The sequence below is a fragment of the Heterocephalus glaber genome, unplaced genomic scaffold, assembly GCF_053883595.1.
Source record: "Heterocephalus glaber isolate CG9 unplaced genomic scaffold, H.glaber_assembly_v1.0 deba00001497, whole genome shotgun sequence".
NCBI classification, from domain to species: Eukaryota; Metazoa; Chordata; class Mammalia; order Rodentia; family Bathyergidae; genus Heterocephalus; species Heterocephalus glaber.
The window spans coordinates 32,948,992-32,970,548 of record NW_028258320.1 but is presented as its reverse complement, the minus strand read 5'-3'; the positions used below and the strand labels follow the sequence as shown (position 1 = coordinate 32,970,548).

The 21,557-nt window shown below is 33.1% G+C and overlaps 1 protein-coding gene across 21 annotated transcripts in view; it reads right to left on the bottom strand.

The window, feature by feature from the left end:
• The window catches only part of Pcdh15 (protocadherin related 15), a 1,622,160-nt gene that overhangs the window by 186,387 nt on the left and 1,414,216 nt on the right, over positions 1-21,557 (bottom strand). For all 21 annotated transcript variants that reach the window (XR_015440346.1, XR_015440347.1, XM_087184836.1 and 18 more), the window contains 3 exons: positions 12,506-12,811; positions 9,760-9,984; positions 468-584 (listed from right to left, as the gene is read on the bottom strand). Coding sequence is in view for 19 of the 21 variants with exons in the window: in XM_087184836.1 (XP_087040962.1) it covers positions 468-584; positions 9,760-9,984; positions 12,506-12,811 (648 nt within the window). In the remaining 2 variants the exon portion in view is untranslated. The remainder of the gene's footprint in view (positions 1-467; positions 585-9,759; positions 9,985-12,505; positions 12,812-21,557) is intronic.

Genomic DNA, 21,557 nt, shown 5'->3' with positions numbered 1-21,557 from the left:
TTGAGATTTTAGTTTCTCAAAGTAAACAATTCAAACAAGCTTTATGTCCTGTGCTGATTTAAACTTTCTTAATAAAATACTGCTCATGTATGAAAAAAAGCAGAAAATATGTAAGTTTAAAACCTGTTGATATTAAACTAAGCCTATACTGTTCTAATAAGAGACTATGATAATTGTGATTCCAAATGTAGACGATTCTTTTCACATATATTTATCATTGGCAATAGGTAAGTTGATAAAATAGCACATTTTAAATTTTAACAGAAAGTCCTAGGTCTAATTGCCTAAGTTTAATTACAATTATTTGAAATATAGTCTGTACCTGTAGATGCAATAAGCAAAGGTTTATAAATGGCTGGGAGTGAAACTGTCATGGATCAGCTTTGCTCTTTTAGGAACTGCATCACTTAGGAGAGTTAAAATTTTTCCTCCCTAAAGCTCAAAGTACTAATCAATGTCTTACTTACAGGAGGGTCTGCATCTTCAGCATAAACTGTTGTGATCGGTGTGCCCTTGACTGCGTCTGGTGCCACCAGCCCTTTGTAGATTCGTTTACTGAATACCGGAGGATAATCATTCATATCCTGTAAAACACAATCAAGAGGTTAGTGCTTCAGTTAAAACCTGGTTAGAGACACAGTCACTACATTGACTCTGGCTCTTATCACACAACTCATTTGCCATTGTCAGCCTTTCCTCCACTCAATTATATTACTCTTACTCCAGACTGGCATTCCAGAGCAAATTTCCAGAGTTCCTGTATAAAATTAATGTATATGATATCCATTGAAGGCCACTCCACTGGAGTGAACTGTCTCTTACCCCAAAAATAAACATTTCAGAGGCTGAAGTGATGCTTAAAGTTTTCTTTAATATTCTTCTAACAGTACGATGTAAAATGGTTAACTGATAAAAAGATGAAAACAATTTCTTAAAGGTAAAATTCTATGAGTAAAAGATGGTCTTTTATGTTTTGCTGTTGCTTTTCAAAAAATGTCTTTTATGTTTCTGTCACAACTACAAATTATTTTATATAGGGTGATGCTAATTAGAACATTTCACCTGTAAACTGTGAAATATCTTTAGATTCTTGTTTTCATTCTTATAAATATGAAATGATAAATGGAGGCTTTTCCCAGCAGCATAGTGCAAAATGACATTAAAATGTATAGATACTTACAGACGGAAAAGTATTCATTTACTTAAAGATTTAATTCAAAGGAAATTATAGGCATTATATCTAATTTTCACAGTCTGGAGATACATGTGCATTGTCACTCACTTTGTATCACTAATTCAATATTTATTAAGTGTCTCATACTTTTATAGACAAGTGCTAGGTACTGGAGGTATTGACTATAGGGATAGTGACTCCCTGTATTCATGTCACTAAACTGCCATTTCACCAGTAAAGATGAGAATCCACAGATGGGTTGGTGATGTTGCTTGAATTCGTTGACTTATATGGCAAAGCTGAAATAAGGAAACCCTGTCCTTTGAGGGTAAGATAAATCTTGCAACATTTTATAATTTATGGAGAATCACATATCATTTTTCTCAAAAGTAATGTTTGCTAAAATAGCTGAACTATTATTTTGTAATAATCATACCTTCCAGCATGTTATATACTTAGGTACGCACTTTGGGTCAAACACCTTTAGGTACAAATTTAAATTTGCTAATTATCTATTCTTCCCCTCCAAGTCACCTTTTTCTCCTTTGGTACTAAACAACACAAAAGAAAAAAAAAGTTCTACATAGTCTTTGATGTTTATCCAGACACAGCAACTTTCCCACACAGTGTAATTAACCAATTGTGGACTTCTCTTTTCGGAAAAGAATCAAGATAATTATCTCTTATAATCAAAGAGATTCACTTTATGTTCAGAATAGACTTCTGAGTTGTGAATGTGAATAAACCTGCAGACACTAATAAGAAATTGATCTTGATAGGCAAACTGAAAAATAGAAGATATTTCCTTTTGACATGAGTATTCATATCCTCTTGCATGAGAAAGATTTTCTTTATAAATGAGGAAGTGAAGGATCTGAACAAGTAGAAGTTAGGAAGCTCTGGTTTTCTTTAATCAGAGGTGTTAGGGTATTGGTCTGGGGGATTCAGGCAGGAGGTAAGTGTGAAAAGTATTTGCACACAGTTTCTCCTGCCCCTTTCAAGGTGTTGATTAATTTAATAAAAGTACCTTGTAACTAAAAGGGTGGGAATCTTTTTTCATATCTAAACTGTAACATCTGAAAATTTAAAAAGAGGCCAACCTTTCAATATTTCCTACATGGGTTTCTAAAGCTGAATAAACTCATTATGTTCCTATGAATATTTTTATATCCCACCCTCCTAGAGGAATTTTTAGACCTTAATGTGACAAGGTATTTTTGGGAAAATTTGATTCTACAGGAAAACAATATGCCTTTACTATTGTATCTGTATAGTTGTTTATAGGGTTGGCTATTGCAGCTTTTAGCCCGTGAGGAAGTGTTCATTAGATTCACCTTCTAAATGAATGCACAGTGGATACTTTTATAATCTGTTCTCAAAAACTTATTACACACAAACGTAAGGCTGTAAATAACTGAAATCTTTAAAATATTGTTTCCCCCCTTTATTTCTCTGGCCATTGACAGGATGAAAAATAATTCAATACAGTTCTATTGTAGTAGTATTTCTTTTTATGGCATATTGTACATATTTCGAGGTTGTAATCTTTTATTGTGGCTATGATGCACAGTCATTTGCCCATAGTTCTTCCACAATGCATTCCTTCAGATGAGAAAATTTATTGAAATGCAATGCCAACAAGCATAATCAATAGTTCATTACATTTATGCTTCAGGGGCATCCAAAGAAAAATGTACATAAATCTGTTTCTGTACAAATATTCTGTTATGCAGTAAATTAAAGATAAACTCAACTCTACAAAACCCTGCTCTTTTTTATTGGCCCTTATTCCACTAGAGGGTAGTATTAACAAAAAGAAACACCCTTTTCTGTCCTCTAGTCAATTTTATCATTGAAACCCATAATAGTTTGCTTCCTATGGTGATATCTGTTGATTTGAACAAGTTAGTTTTTATGTTTCAAAAGAGTACTCTATTAACCACAATTCTCAACTAGCACGGCACCAGGTTTCTCTTCAAAATAATTTTATTTCTGTTTATTTTTTAATCAGTAAAGCTTGCAATTTCTTTCCATATACAACAAATAACTGTACCTGAAGGTGTAGTTAGCTAGCAGGAAGAAAAATATGAGTTTCCCTTTTTTTTTTTTTAACACTAAATTGAAATCGAAAATAATCACAGAAAGCCTTTCTACTTTGGCACATCACAAAGTAGATTTAAAGAATCATCTTAAAAACAGAAGAGGAAGATAGGAGCTAGCTAGTAAGTTTGCAAATTAGTAACTTGAATAAAGACAAAGATGACAAAAATTTGACTTTAAATCATGGGTAAAAATGCTTCTGCAACGGGACAATTTCTTTTTTCTGTACAGGGGAATGAACTCAGGACCTTGCACTTCCGAGGCAGGTGCAGTGCCACTGAGCTAAATCCCCAGCCCAAAGGAACTATCATCTCCATCTCCTCCTCCTCCCCCCCCCCCCCTTTTTTGTTATCCGGGATCAAATTCGGGTCCTTGCGCTTGCGCAGCAGGCCGCGAAACCCCTGAGCTAAATCCCCGGGCTAAATCCCTGGCCCCTCAAAGGGACTATTTCTTGATAGGAAGTACTAATTGGTTATAGATTGATCCTCTTTAAAAAAAATGATGACACTAAAGCAAATGTCACCCTCATCTTCTTAATGCTAATGCACACTCTGAGACACAAATGGCATAAGTCAACAGGTGGAGAGGCTTCAGTTGTTTCTGCAGTACTTCCTGGTGTTAGCCACATCCATGTTGGACCATCTGGCTGCCCTGCACTCCAGAATCCCTTAAGGCTTATGGAACTGATACCTGTTCATTTTAGGCAGACCATACAGTTGATAATAACTTGTCTGTGACCAGTTACTTCTGTTTTCTACAATCAATCTTATTTGTTGTCTCAAAGCTATTTTTCATATTATCAGCCTTCTTCACTGTTTCCTGATATGTTCTGGCTCCTATCCATGCCTTTGTGCCTCTGCACATAGGGTCGAAATGGGCCACATCTGTAGACAAATAAATATTTTCCTGTTTTGTATGGGCTATCTTAAATACAAATGATCGGTTTCTCTTACCTTGTATTTATTTTTTTTAAAAAAATCAAAATTTCACTGGACACTTCTTTCTTAGATGCCTAAATTTATTTTCAGGATTTGTTTTTACTTTTTATTTCTGAGTTAGGAGCTACTATGTGTACTGGGAGGCACTATATCCATAATGTAGACATAAAGGAATGTATACTTTGCCACAAAGAGCAAAGAATATAGAATCTCTTGATATCATAAATACTGATAGAACCCTCACTGTGCACCACAGGTATTATCTTAGAGGCTTCAGATACGATTACAACCAAGAAAGATATGGTGCACGGTGGTACTGAAGTTGCAGTTTAGTGTGGAAACAAAAACATAAATAGATAATTTCATATATGATGACTATTATAAAATAATAAATGTAAGCATATTATGAGAGTGTATAGAAAAGTAACTAAATTTAAGATTTTCTTAAGTTATTTAGTGAACTGTCTTGATTTCTTCATGCACTCTGTTAGGACAATTCTTCAATATGGATGGCTAAATTAGAAGAGAAAAACACTAAGAAATGGGGAAAAATCCACGAATTCAATGCAGAATTCATTCCAAATATGATTTCCCTGTGTTTGATCATGTAGAGAGCACAATTTGATACATTTTTTCATTTTCTTCCAAACTGTGATACTATTGTTAATTGGAAGAATATGTGCTTATTCTGAGCATAATTTAAAGCATATTCTATGAAACAGTATAACACTTTCAGATAATCTTAAATGGACATAAAAGTTTGTATGTTGTACAGTTTATTTTTATTGTATGGCAGATATTTTAGAGACATGCTAATTGTACCATTAAAATAAATGTACCTAAAATACATGTTGGCTATTATTTCTGTTATTGTTCTTATTTTTAATATAAAGAAACTGAGCTAATAAAAACAGCTAGTAAGAAACAGACACATATCCAATATGGTGAATAAGATCCTAATGGGATGATTCTGATATGTGGAGGTGAAGAAAAAGGGAACTGAAAAAAATCATCAGAAGAATCTATGTAAGATACCTGGAATAAGATTTTCATTTAAGTAATCTACAGATAACTTTTAAAATATGTATTTTTAAAGTGTTTTTAAATTATTAAAACATTTATCCAACCAGCTGCTATACTTTTATCTTCATACCTACTGATTTTCAAATGTTGCATAATGTAATCTATTTCTTGGAAAGTAATTTTATAGTCATTTTTAAAGCTTTTTTTTTTGTAACATAGAGAGACAGGTAGAGGTTGCATACATACACTTAAAACAACAATAGTATTTAAACTTAAAAACGTTGTCTTCATAAAAAGTCTAAGAAAGTTTTCTGAATAGCATTCTTTGGAAAGTTAGCTCTCTCAGAGCTTCACAAATAGGAAGACTTCTATGAACCAATATTCTTTAGCAGAGTAGAAAAACATTTTATTTTATTTTCATGAGATTCACAAAGTATGCTAGCATATTTAAGACTTTTTTTTCTTAAGAAAATCCAAAGAGTTTTTTTGCCTATGATATATTTGCATGAGACATCCATTACATACCTTCTTGAGGAACTAGTGTTTTATAAACTGTATCCAGAGAGATGTTTCTAAGATGTAGATAGCATTAATTATTATTGTTTGGAATATTATATGCCTTTAGTGGATCAAAGTTTTCAGAGGATACATTGAATATTCTAGAACATCAAATATGCAGCTTAGTGTGTGACAGCTGGTTTAATAGGGTAGATATAAGAGCTGCAGCAATGTGAGTCTTAGTGGTGACAATAGAGCCTGTAGGGAAATGGTGATAGTACTTAAGAGTTAACTGGTATCATGGGGGTTTATCAACATCCATTGCTCCACTGGATAACATTTAAGCTTTGGAGACTTATGGCAATAGCAAGTTTGGTTTCATTTGCCTTAGCAATTAGGTGTGAATTTGACTTTCAGTGAAAATTGAAAGTTTTTTTACTGGGTACATTATAAGGAACTTTCTCAGAACTTCCAACAACCAGCAGGTGACATTTAGGGACCCATAAAAGAAAGCCATAGAAATATGAAATGTTACAGCTTGGGGGATTTTGTTTTTAACCCTGGACACGTATATGTTTATTTGTTTCCTCTAGTTTAGCTACTTAGAGAATATATGTTACATCTTAGTCCTAAAATTTTAGAATAGTAGGGCCTGAAGATATCTTAAGAAATTGATTTAGCCTCAAGACATGCTTTCCTAAATGTGTTCACATTCTTTAAACTTGATGGTGACTATACTGGAAAGAGTACATTGATAAGAATTTCACAGTGCAGAGCAGAAGAGGAGAAATATTTGAAGGACATAATCCCAAATAAGTGTTTTATTTGGGCCAAAGAATGTAAGATAATAACAAGTAAGTTTTTACAAATAGTCATTAATCTGTTAGAGCACACTTCTGTTAGCTAGTTGACTGTAATCAACTTTTAATCAAGTTCTTCCTTCCAGACAAAGAAAGGATGGATGTTGTAAATCAGGAGATATTCAAAGTTGCTGTTTTGAGCCCTGGATTATCATGTGCTCTCTGAACTCACGACTTCTGTGACCAAATCAACTCGGAACTCTGCGCGTATCTTCTTTACTCACTCCCACACCTGCATGCTCGAAGACAGGCAAACACATTCATGGCGCATCCAATCTCCTTTCTTCATAGAAGGGCCTCATTCTGTATCTCTCCAATTCTATGCAAGCATTCTAATCTTTCACCAGTGCATTACACTTGTTTTAATGCTGCCTAATATCATATCAATTTATATAGTCTCTGATCTATTTGTATGCAGTTTGCTATGGTATAAATCTTTCTTTGTACTTTTTAAAAAAATTATCTAACAACTGATTTAATAACTGATTTATATTACATCTTAAGTTTGCCAGGCCATTCAACACTGAATATTACCGTTTAAATTGTTCAAAAATTTGTTTTTATTTTCCGAAGAATTTCCATATTATGTAATTTACTATCATCCTGTCTTCACTTGTTAATGACATTCAGAAAAGATAAACAATGCAAATGGCTTTGCTTTTTCAATGTTTTACAAAATCTTTGCAATAAAATATGTATTATTTGCATAATTGTCACAGGTGGTAGTTTAGATCCTGGAAATGTGATACTAAGAAAGCTTTTTGCAGGTATTTATGAGAAATTTTATATTATAAATGGTGTGAAAACAATTTTTCTCTCAAGTATCCCTTCAAAATTCTCATTTGCACTCCAATTTTAAATGGTTGATGGAGTAGATATTAGCAACTATATCTTTTCTTTTTTCCTGTTCTTTACAAAATAAATTATGTTTCTGTTCATTTTCAAAGACAGATCTTCAAGATGTTTTCCCTGTGGTGATTGCTTTGGGTACAAATATATCCTTAGCAAATACCATGCAATTATATTATCAGAAAAACAGCATGTCAGCACTGCAAGTAAACAGACCAATAGCAGAAAATTTGCAAGTATAGGGAAAATCTAAATTTGTGGAGAAATGAGAACTGTATTCCATTATTCCCACCAAAACAATGACAATATTTTTGTGAGCTCTATGGTATATAGAACAAATTTAAACTTCCGGTTTTTACATGTTATCCTGAGTTATCAGGATAAAAAAGAAAGCAACCATTGATCTTCATTTGGGATATTCTCCTGAAGATTTATCGTACTCATATCAATTGAAAAGGAACAAATGGCTTTGAATATATATAGGATTAAAATATTGATTATTTTTTGTCTCAAATATATAAAAATAAGAAATAACTTTATACAACTCAGGGAAAACCATTAATAAATGAACCATTGAGACAGTTTGGCTCCTTTAAATATGGTAAAGGAACTGAGGCAATAAAAGTTTGACCAACTCTTGCCTGTATCTCAGGAAGAATTGAGTCCACTAAGAGCAACGCCTTCAGAGATTCTGATGCCAGCCTTAAATGATAGTTCTGTACTAAATCAAAGTGTAGGCTACAAAGTGAAGAATGTTTTTAAAAGACTGAGTCCAGGTAAGCACCAAGGCTTATTAGTGTACAACTTAAATGTTTGTGATATATTTGGCTCCAATTTAATTCTACTTCTATCAAAACAATCTAAAAGAATAATCCAAACTGAATTCAGGGCAAACAAGTCAGAATTCCTGAGTCTTTATACCTGTCAATTATTAACTATATCTTCTCAAGATTGAAGTCTATGCCTTCATGTGATTATCCATCTTTCAATCTTGGGATAATAAGGGAAAGCTAATTAAACAGCAAGTCTTTTTTTCTTTGCCAAAACACTCAATAAATGTATCATGTTTTTATTTTTAGTGTTTAAATTTTCTATGTTACAAAACCATTTCAACCAGAAAGGCAGACCAAGCTAAGATGATCTATAATTGTCACCTGGTCCAGAAGCCTTTTTGCTCTCATTGGTTTTAGCCTTTTTCATCTGCCATTCTCACTTTATCTCTTACTTTTGCTCTATGTGGATATCTATTTCTCTCTGATAACCTTCTTTTTTAAAAAAAAAAATCAAATTTCTATTGAAGGATTAGAAAAAAAGAAGTTTCAAGTTTCCATGTTTTTCTATGCCCAAAACAAATTATTTTCAACACACTGTCATTATGAAAACTTTTACTTATATCAGTTAAGAAACAAATGTCATCTAAAATCCTTTGTATTATGCACACTTGGTAAGTTAATTCAAGATTTCTCCTTGTATGTGTATAGTTGCCATTGAATTAGATGTCTCAATATGTGATATACAGACTTTTTTTGTAAGAATAATCTGTGTATTTTTCTAAAATGCTAATTCTTATGATGCTCCCCATGGGAAAAGTGGTTCTTTATGAAAGAAGCATAGAAATCTGAAAGTTTAGGATGAAGCTCAAGTGATATTTATAGAATATTTGAGAACTAATTGACTACAATCTTTCCGTATGTCTACTTTTAAGTTGTAGCTTCCAAATCTTATGAAATCTAAAGGTTAAATGTGCTATGCTTTTTAAGGCAATCATCTGCCACTGTATTTTAATAAAGGAGATAAATCTAGAGAGATTAACAGTGTTCCCAAGGTCACAGAGCTAGACAATGGTTGGGCTAGAACTGAACTACCTGACTCTCTCTGATGCATTGTTCAACCCAGACATTTTGAGTTTCTAAACTAAAACTAATTAGTTCTGAGGCCTAAGACTGTTACCCATCCAGATTCTATTTTTTATTTAATTTTTCAAATGTAAAAGTATGAAACAAATTGACATCCCCATTACTGTGAAATTTAAACTAAACTATAGTTTAGCAAGGTTATTATTTTCCTGAAGTCACAGAGGTAATGGTAGACTCAGTCAGTATTCAAATGGATATTTAATGGCTCTTTCAAATTTATCTTTATACTTAAAAATATAATTATTTCTCATGCCTTTATAGAAACTTCACAATACAAGGGCTATGTCTTGGCTTTATACCACTGTGTTAGTATGAATTGTTGCCAAAATGAATAATATAAGAAACAGAAAAAACATATAACGAGAGGAAGTAGGCAACTAGAAGTCATTTATATTCCTTACCTTTACTATTACTGTGACAGTAGCAATGCCAGGTGGCATTGTTCCATAAATATCAAATGCTTCCACCAAAAATGTGATGCTTGCTTCCTGATCTGGAAATGCCTCATAATCTAAGCGCCTTAAAAGGGAGAGTTCTCCTGTAAATGGATGCAGTGCAAAAATGTGCTTCACTTCTGGACTTCTTATGCGATAAGACACATTTGCTCCAAGGTCAACATCTTTAGCCTGTAAGAAATTAAGCAGAGAAGGGGAGGAGAATGGGAGAAAAAGAATTAAGATATATCATGTACAGGTACAAATTCCCTATGATGAATGTGGTTAATATGTATGACAAATATGTACAAATAAAAAAATAAAGTTAAAAAATACCAGGTGTTAAAAAATATTAAGCAGAAGAGTGGTAGTATCAGGGGCATAGCCAAAATAGAACTCAAGACTGATGGAAGTCATATGCAGTGCCTAGGAGAGCATGAATTTAATGATGACAAAATATACATTTGTCAAGAGAAGCCCTTTGGCTAAGTAAATTTGCACATATTGAGGAAAGTAAGTTGGGGGAAGGAGAGGAGAGGGGAGGAGGGGAGGGGAAGGGTAAGGAAGGGAGGGGAGGAGAGGGGAGAGTAGGGGAGAGAAGGATGAAAACAGTCATGACATTTTTTTCATTACTGGTTTTATTACTATTATTTACTTTACTTGAAAGATCAAAATTAAAATAAATGAATCATACCACAATACAGAAATACACAATATCAGAAATAATTAATTTCTGCTCATTTAATAATAATGACAATGCTTTAAATAGAAATAATTATTCAATGATTTCAATCAGCAAAGTACTAAAGGACTAAAAAGGAAAAATAAGGAGTGTTAAGTACCATTTTCTTCTCATAAGAATTCTGTGATACTTTCCTAGATATCAGTCTGTTATACCTTCCTTCCTGTAACTAATATATATTGAGCAATTATCATGTAAAAGGCACTGTGGAGAGAACCAAGAGGAATAAATATATAATTGCTGCACTCTAGGTTATGCCCTAAAGAGGAATAATACACAAATACCAAAACAGAAGGAAAAATTCATGACATCTGAAAAACATTCTGAGTTAGAACATAGAAAAAGTAACAGGTTTCATGGAAGTAGGATGTTATTTCATTCAGAGAACCAGATTGACAAGTGTACCTCAGATGAAGGAAATAAAATGCAAGAACAAAAATGGAGAAGGTTGGAGTGTGTTGAACGTGCATTCTTTAATACAAGCACCTCTGAGACTGGAGTCCTAGTCTCCTCTAATCTGTTATTAGCATCACAGCTAGAAAAATATTTTAAAGCATGGATTATGTTCTGTCATTTTCCTACCTAAAATCCTCTTGACTTTTCATTCAAATTTCCATCAAGCAGTTAGTCTGCTTTCTCTTGCCATGATAAAATACTTGAAATAATCATGAAATAAAAATTGGTTTGGCTCGCGTTTGCAGTCCACAGTCACTTGGCCCCGTTGCTTTGGGCTTGTGGTAGCAAAGTACATCATGGTGGAGTGCCTGGTAGTGGAGGACCAATCACATTGTGGCATTTGCAAAACAGGGAAGGCTGGGAAGGGGCTACAGGCTACAGACCAAGCCTTCAAAACATGAGCTTGTGAGAGACATCTAAGATTCAAAGTATAGCTCCTTCAACCTCTTTAACGTCATGAGAAGGAGATTACATTCTTCTGGACCTTTAGTCTCCCAAACCTCACCCTCTCTTCCAAGATTTCCAGCAGGGGTTTCCCACTTCCTTGAATAATCTGTGTCCTTTTTGCTTAGTAACTCTGACTAGCCTCTTAGCAGAGATTTTAGAAATACCTTTCTCCAACAAATGTTCTCTTTACAGAACAGACTGGTAAAGTCACCTCAGGCTGAGGAAATAAAATAAAATGCAAGAATAAAAATGGAGTCCTATGTCCCTTTTATTGTGGACATTCATTTTAATTACCAATATATTTGTCTGTTTACTAAACACAACTGAAATTCCACAAAGGCAAAATACTGTAGACTTTGTAGACTTCCTGTGTCAGAATTAAATGCACTGGTTGACAAAAATGAAGATTTATAAATTAACCTGAGCTACTAACTCAAAATATTCACAATTTCTTGTAATATTACAGCTAAGAAGTGAAAAGTAGGCTTTGGTAATTAAAAACCTGAAAGACATCATTTGTGTATAGTAAATAAAAAATATTATTGAATAATGTGTATAACAGTATCCATAAAATGTAGGAGAAAATGTATACATATGTGTACATGTGTATATATGGATAAACACGTGCTGTATATGGAATAAATCTGCACATACATATTTATATGTGAAAATATATATTTGATATTTGTATGAGCAAAGAGATCAGAGTGAAAATACAAATAAAAGTTTAATACTGATTACTTTTGAGACAATTTAAATTTTTCTTAAAGGATATTTTATTGTCAAATAGTACAAAAAGCATAAAGTTTTACATCTGTAAATTAGAGGAAACTGTTGTTTCATTCTCACAAATGCACCTTTCTTTCTTTAATTTTGTGGAACTACCCTGAAGGGGTGCTGTCACATAAAATACAAAATGAAATATTTGAGAGATACTGACATTTATTCTTTTACTGAAATTAAAATTTAACTCAATATATTGTGCTTTTGTTCCTCAACCTGGCAACCCTCTTCTAATGGCAAATCTTATATTGCAGAATTCATGAAATTCTTGTTTTTACTACATACCTCTATTTGAAGGAAGGTAGTTCCAGTTGGCAGATTCTCCTCAACAACTACAGTATAGGTTGAATTGGTGAACACAGGGCTGTTATCATCAATATCCAAAACCTTAATGGCCAGTGTTAGAGTTGAATGTCGAGGGTGTACTGCTCCATCAGTTGCCACAACAGTAAGTTCATAGTAGTCCCTCACCTCTCTGTTAAGTTTCACAGCTGTGTAGATGCTCCCATTGGAGGTTATGCGAAAGAGATTATTGAAGTTACCCAAACTGTAGTGCACTTGGCCATTTATTCCAGCATCAGGGTCTGTTGCCTAAATGCAATGAAAAACAGAGGAATTCACAGAACAGCTTCTGCTGTCCTGCTGATAAATTATGACATTTCTCTAATCAGATATTGTTTTTTGCTCTAAGAAAAATTTAAGAATATAATGAAGAATCAATGTGTGGTTCAAAGTTAGAAATATACCATAATTATATATATATATATTCAAAATAAGAAAAACTTATAATTTAATATAAATGTATTATATATATGTATAATATATATGTATTATATACATATATACGTGCTCATCCAAAAGGAGCGTAAGTCATACCTTGTTTTCATTAACAATATAATAATGCACTATGTCAGAGTTAATAATAATAAAAAAGCTGAATTTTTCAGGTACTGCTTCTTTAATAGATTTTTGAATGTTAAGTAGAAAAACATATAGCTTTTAATTAACATACTTTACTGTATGTTTTTCTTTTCTTTTCTTTTTTTGTGCCAGGGATCAAACTCTGGTCTTTGCGCTTGTGAGGCAGGCACTAGAACCACTAAGCTAAATCCCCGGCCCTCTGTATGTTGTTTTTGTTCAAGGACTTTATATATTTTCATATTGAGATTGTTTAAGCACTATATATACTACCTCATTTAATTTTCATGATGTTCCCAATGATTAAATATCATTTGTTCCATTTTGCAAATGAGAAAATGTGGCCTACATGTGAACTAAATTTTCTTGCCTTAGCTTACACAAGAAACAAGTACCCCAGTGTCCTACTACAATGCCACATATATAAAATTATTTAATAAATACCAATAGGATTAATGAGTCAGGTTAAATGAACGTATGGAACTGAAATTTGAAATTAAATCTATTCCAAAATTAAATGGTAATAAAACTATAGCAATTCTAAGGTTAGTTTTTAATATTAGAATACAAATCCAAATAGCAGCAGAATTGTCAGTATAGTAAATCTACATTGGTTGAAAATTTTAAGTTGTATTAATAACTGCATCGAAGATGGGGAAATGTTGAGTGAATATTCTTCTAATAGACTGCTATGAAAAAAATCTTCTGTATGCCAGTTAAGTGTATTATAAATTACAAATTTACACTATCAAATATTGCATGTTTTGTATTAAATAATACTGTTACTATTCTTCAAAAAAATCTAAGAAGCTATAAATTATTATATAATCTACCAAACTATCAGCAAGATTATCAGCAAGAAAATGAAGGAAAAAAAGACATGACTGCCTTCTGAACTAGGAACACAATAATCACTTAATCTCTGCCAAGCCTGGAATATAATATAATGCATTTTAATAGCATTTTGCACTCAGTTTCAGCTTCATAAACATCAGTGAAGCATGCCAGCTGTGGTCGAAAAATGACTGTGTGTAGTTTAAAATGGTTAAGTACAAAATGTGAAAATCATGATTAAAAATGTGTTTCTCCTAATGTGTCATAACACCAGACCTTTTAGGGTGATTTGTCCTTAGACTTATCAAAATACAAAAGTCCTTGTGATGTTAACATAGTTTGAGGCATAATCCTGAGAAATGATGAAAGAATTAAGGAATGCTGAAAAGAAACATATACTGCAAAAGAGCTGAAGAATATCTATAGACAAGTTTCCTTCTATTTTTAACCTTTGCCTACACTTTTCCTAAGAAATTATTGACAAATCAGTTATGTGAGTTATTGTTTTGGAAAAGAACAAACAACACTGTGCAGCATTTCCTGAAAGAAAACTGATCAAATATGAGAAAAACTGTAACTTTATAATATAAAGTTCTATTTATTTCACTAGAATTTTGCAATTTTGTGTTACATTTTCTATCACTGAAACACTTAAGGTCACAAAATCAGTCCATTATGGAATCAGAAATTTAAAGGCCTCTTCTTGTTATTTTTATACTTCCATGTAACTGAAGGTTTATTATGATAGAATAATTTAATTCAACTGACATGGCTGTATGTGTGGGTGTGACTGTGTATGTGGTGATGTGTATGTGGAGGAGAAAATATTGTATATGTCTTCTATATGTTCAGCTTCTTAATTGATACCTCCAGGAGGATCTTCAAATATATCTGGACCAATGCTCCTTCACTTACCATGAGATTGTAACCTGATAAACCCACTATACATTTAAAATATAGTAAAATGCATTTAAAATACATAATCTAGGGGCCAGGGATTTAGCTCAGTGGTTCCACCACCTGCCTCGCAAGCGCAAGGATCAGAGTTCAATGCCCTGTACCAAAAACGAAAACAAAAACATAATCTACCAAACTTTGTAATCCAGCAACACATTACAAACTTGTTGAGTATTAATTGCTTACTAGCACTGGGAGCTGCAGCTCACTGCTGCTGCCCAGCATCTCAAGAGTGTCCTACAGCATACTGTTACCCTTGGAAAAGAACAAAATTTAAAGTAGAGTTTTTACTGAACGTATTTTGCTTTTACACCATCATAAAACTGAAAATTAAGTTGAACCATACTGAGTGAAGAACTGTATTAGTTTTCTATGGCTCCTATAACATGTTGTCACAAATTTATCAGCTTCCTCAAATGAATTTTATTTTTTTAAACCCCTGCAGATAAGTAACAGAGATCTCACTAGGCTAAAGCAAAGGTATAAACAGGGCTGTGTTCCTTTCTGGAGGCTCTAGGGTAAAAACAATTTTCTTGCTCATTCAACTTGTTGCCAGCACTCAGTTACTTGAGGTTGTAGGACTAAGATCCACATTTCTCTGATGGTGGTCATGTGAGACCCGATCCCAGTTTCTAGATGTCATGGACATCCCATGGCTCCTGGCACACGTCTCCCATCTCTAAGGGTAGCAGTGGTGGTCAAGTTCCATTTGAATTTTTAAAATTGCTCCTCTTTCTTTTTCCACTTCATCTCTTTGACCCGCTCTTTGGTCACCTTGCTCCTCTTTCAAGGCTTGTATGAATACAGTAAATTTATTTTGTCCTTCCAGAGAAATAGTCTCACCTCAAGATCCCTAACTTTAATCTCATCTTTTTCAAATATACAACAATCTCTATTTTGTGATGAGATGCTTTGTTAATAGGAATATTCAAAAAGATATTCAACAGGTAGACTGAAAATAAATATTAGATTGGGCATTGTCATGAATTAGCTTTCATAATTTACTTAAAATTCATTTAAATCAGTTAAAATGTAAGAAATATGGCAAATACACACACACACACACACACACACACACACACGCACACACTTTGACCTGATCTACCACTACTTAATCCATAAATGCCCATGAAAGGATGAGTATTTGATTTTTATGGAATAAGAGAATATATTCTCCTGGAATTTTCTCTAAACCTTCTGAGTTTGCTCAGACATAGGTCTAATAGAGAAAAAGGGACCAGAATGTAAAATGCAAAGCTGTTTCTTTCCTTTTATTTAGTATGATTATTTGAGACTTATAAAACAACATGGGCTCACTAAGCAAGGTAGTTTGTACTATAGGAGCTACTAGAGATGAGTATATAAAATTATACAAGACAACCACAGAAACACTAAACTTGCTGGAAGATAAGTTTTGTAGAACTCTTGAAGACATAGGCATAGGAAAAGACTTTATGAACAAAATCTCAGTAGCATGGGAACGAGCACAAAGAATCAATAACTGGGATCTCATCTTATTAAAAAGCTTCTGCACTGCAAGAGAAACCACTACCAGAGCTAAGAGACAACCTACAACGTGGGAAAAAAATTTTACCAGCTTTTCCTCACACAATGGTCTACTATCTAGACTATATAAAGAACTTTAAAAAAATCAGACCTCCCAAATATAAAAACCCAATTCAAAAATGGGCATCTGAAATGAACAGATATTTCTCACAGAAAGAAGTAAAAGCAGCAAATAAACATATGAAAAAATGTTCAACATCACTGGTCATTCAAGAGATGCAGATGAAAACAACAATGAGATTCCACCTCACCCCAGAAAAAGTGGCTGCTATCAAGAAATCAACTAATAACAAATTCTGGTGGGGGTGTGGGGAGAAAGGAATCCTTCTTCATTGTTGGTGGGAATACAGACTGGTGCAACCACTGTGGGAAATCAGTATGGAGATACTTTGAAGAACTAGGACTAGAGGTCCCATTTGACCCAGCTATTCCCCTGCTGGGTATCTTCCCTAAAGAGTTAAAAGAATCATACCACAGCAATATATGTGCACCCATGTTTATACCAGCACAATTTGTAATAGCCAAAGTTTGGAAACAGCACAAGTGCCCATCACCAGGAAACTGGATAAAGAAGATGTGGCTTTTTTGTTAAATAGAGTACTACTCAGCCATAAAGAATGAGAAACTAGAGGCATTTATAGCTAAATGGATGCATATTCTAGCCATACTCTTAAGTGAAATAAATACGACACACATATAAATAACAAATAGTTTCTCTGGTGAGAGAAACTGAGAGTGTAAATAAGGATTAAAATTATTAAAATGAATAATTGATAATTTGAAATAGGAAGAAAATGTCCAAAGGGGTAGGGGAAGTGGGAGGGGAAGGGGAAAGGAAAGAAGGGTGAGGAAAAATTATGAGAAAATGAAAAAAATGGAAACAAAGTCTTTGTTAATGGGGAAGGGCAGAGGGGGTGAAGGGAAGACAGGGAATGGGGAAAAAATAAGAACCAAGATACATCTTGTACAGGTACAAGTACCAATGATAAATGTCAGTGTATTGTAAACCTAAAATATACCGATAAAAGAATTTAAGGAAAAAAAAGATAACCAAACATAGCATACCTTATTCTCTATCAGCAGTACTGTGAAGAATGTTACATTGATGTTTAATATCTAACCAAGCAGCTCAGTGTGTGATGCTTTAATGAAACCAGTTATCTTCTTAGAAATCAATTAAAAGTTAATTAAAATTGTTAATAAAAAATCTCCTCTTGTACTATATGAAGGCATTAAATGGTAATAGCAGCAACTTTAAAATATCTTTCAACTGTTCACATTTTTTGGTATTATACATCTTACTACAAGTCCTGATTTGTGGCAAGTTATTTGCAGTCAAACATTGTTGAGTAATTGGCTGATAGTTTGTTGTCAAACAAAAACTTAAAAAATAAAAACGAAGACCATCATAAACAGAATTTTGGATATCTGCCAGCAATACAATTGGCAAATCTTAATAATTAAAATGAAATGAAAATCTATTAAAGCTAGTCAAGTAATTTCTAGAGGAAGAAGTCAGATAATATATGAGAGCATTTATTAAAGTTTTTGGAATGATTATTTTGCACCTAGTTTTAGCGTGATGCTTGAAAACTGAGCAAAAAATACATTTCTTAAAGATGATTTAAGTTATCCTTTCTATTATTGCTGTTCATTATCTTTACAGAATAGTTAACTACACAAATTTTCAACCAGTAAAAGCAGAATCTCGTGTTGAGTGAAGTGGTGCACACTTGTAATCTCTGCTCATTGGGAGATGGAGACAGGAGGATCATGAGTTGGGGGGGGCAGTCTGGGCAACACAGTGAGTACTCATTTCAGAAATGGAAAAAAAATAGAATAGTAGGAGCCCATCACTTGCACTTCTGCATTGGAGGCTGACAATCTTCTAGAGATCTAAAAGCATGTCTCTATGTGTGTAACATATTAGGATAAAACTCCAAAGTAGAGCCTGATATTTAGGACGCTTCCATTTAAAAGTCTGGGTAGATTTCTTGTGTAATCTGTCAATGATTAATTGCAACTTAAAAATTTTTCTACTTATTTACACTACATAGAGAAAAGTTATTTGTTTATTCTGACAAAATCAGCAATACTCAAAGGATTTTGAAGACAAAAGAAAAATTTGATAGCTATTATAAAGGTGTGAAGTATAATGTAGTGCCTAATTAGTCAAGTGTGAATCTGAGAGGGAGCTTTGCTCTACTTTTCCCTTGTCTTTTACAGCAATTTAAGAGGCCGTACACTCCTTTCTCACCTTGAAGTGAGAGACATAAAGGTTGTTTAGTAGGGAGATCAGATGAAGTTTGGACACATTAATACATTTAATGACACTATTAGTGGAAAAGTGCTTTTTAAAAATATTATCTACAGGACCAGGAATTTAGCCCACCTCGGAAACGCAAGGTCCTGAGTTCAATTCTAGGTACCAGGAAAAAAAAAAAAAAAAGACTGCTGGTTTTGAAAGAAAAAAGATTATCTATTAACTTAAAAAAAGGTATAAAATAGTTTTTGGATTTATTTCATTAAAGAAACTCTATTGTATTATTGTAAGAGGAGAGAAAGAAATGAATGACTCAAAATGAGGGTAATTTTCTTCCACTATGCATATACAAATGCTTCATATTTATTATTGAGCATGAAAAACAGGTTTCCTAGAGAGATGATAACAAGCATACCTGAGTTAAAATCCCCTAAAACATGACAATAATGAATAGTTTTTTCAACAAATATTGAAACTCTCAAATATTCATTCCTGGGGATTCTATATTTTAACCAATGATTTCTCAAACGTTTCAATTCTGTACTAGAAGTACAGATCATTCCTGTACTCACTCAATGGCCTTGAGTGACTCAATTGTTCTAAGATTTTTTTTGTCCTTTATCTGTAAAATAATAAAAATTAGTAATTTTTCTCACCATTACCTATGAGTAATGTACACAATTAGCAACATACTTGGGTCACATTAAACAATCAAGAAAAATGGTCATGTTTATTGTTATTGTGTTTTTGATATCTAATAGAAAAGAAAAATTCTATCTTAAATTGATAAAAACTATTTTGATAGAACAACCTAGTCGATTTTAATTAGCTTCTTTAAACCTTTATTTTCTTTTGGATCTTTTAAAATCTGATAAAGGAAATCTATTAAAATTGTTATTCTCAAGATTCCTTGAAAATATTGTTGTCCATATCAATGAACTCATATATAAAAGTTACTTGTCCTCACTGTATTTTTAGTGTAAGGAATGAAAATATGTTAAAATTACATGACTTGGTAATGAATAAAAAAATGTTTAATTATTATAAGAGGATAAATATGCAATGATTTCTGATACATAAATTCAGGAAGTATTAGATTACATTCATGAATAAATTCAGTAGATATTATAGATGTTACCAAACTGGGAAATGCTTTGTATATTTGGCCTGAGAAAATGCAGTTCTGAAAAGTGCATTCTATTTGAAAATGGAAGAAAAGAGATACCTTTCAGCTATGTTTTAAAGTAATTTCATCATGGTTTGGGAAATAAATGTATACGTCAGTGGGTGAATGTTTATGATCTGTTCATAAATTGTGAAGCACTGAAAATCATTACAGTGATACCTGAAAGCAGTATAAGAGTTATTTCACCCTAAACATCCCTTTAATTGTTGTAACTACTGCAGGCTGTCCTTCAAAATCTGAAAAGATGAATTCTACCCACAAAAATCAGTAAATATTATTTCTCTACATAAAGCCTGGATAGTATTTTTCTGTAAAGCTGTATCTTTGTGTGTGTGTGTTCTTCAATTTTTTTCATTCAACTTTGGAGAAACTCCAATTAAACTATCTTACAGAATTTAAGTATTTCTCTGTGCTGTGTTGACCAGTTCCACCAAATTGAGATAACTATCCATCCACTGAGATTCCCTGTCATCCTGTGTTTATTTGGCTCCATAGCATGTTGAGATTGCCTGGTTATTAGCTTGTCTCCTACACTATACTTCAAGCAACTTGAGCACAAGAAAAAGGAACTGTTTATCATTAACTTTACAACACTTATTCTTCTTAGGTATTCAGTGAATATTTGTTGAATAAATGTTTAATTAAGGATTTCTAATTTACCAAGCAGTGGGTACCTTACTTGAAAGTTTGGCTGAATCTACCAAAATAAAAAGCAATTAAACCTGGTCACACAATAAATTGCACTTTGTACTAAGCTTGAATACATGTTATTGTTCTAATGTATTTTTTATGCATTTATTTCCCACAACTAACCCTCTGACATAAACTACGGTTCAGTATTTTTTTTATATGTCAGCTTCCAAGTAATTCCAAAATCTTGGCAGTTTACCACTATTGATATTTGTTTCTTATCTACATATCATGAATTTTGTGCACCTCTACTCCAGATGGATTTACTACAGAGAGGAAAAACAAGGAGCACCCTACAATGGAATACAAACATATATGAGAGATGGGATAAAATACATTATATAGCCAAGCCAAAAGACTTAATTGATTCTGTTTAGAAGTGGAAGAGATCTTCTACAATTCCAATTCATTGGTAAAGGTAAATTACATGACAAGGGCTGATGTTATGGGAGAAGTAGCATCTTTTTAGAGTGAAATAAATCAGCAAAGAAAAAAGTCCTATGATCTTGAAGTCCACCATGCCTCTCACAACTTTTATGTTGGTTACAGTAAAATTTTAAATTGATTGACTTTGGTATCAGGGCTGGAGTTTGGTGGAACACACTTCTAGAGATGTTTGAGTATATCATGGAGCTGTTTACTTGGGGTCTATGTCTTATCCCTTTTTCTTTCCACTTTGGCCCTCTTCCCCCACTCTGCTCCCTAGCCAACACTTACTTATGAAGTAAGAAGCTTTGCTCCACAATGCACTTCTGCAATAATATCTCTACCTTGGAGCCAGCTGATTGTAAGCTGAAAGTATAAGCAAATTAAATAGCCCCTTCAAGTTTAGGGTCTTGGGCATTTTGTGTCTGCTCTAAGTTGACTAATACATAAAATTGGTACCAGGAGTGGGGTCATTGCTCTGACTATATCTGACCATG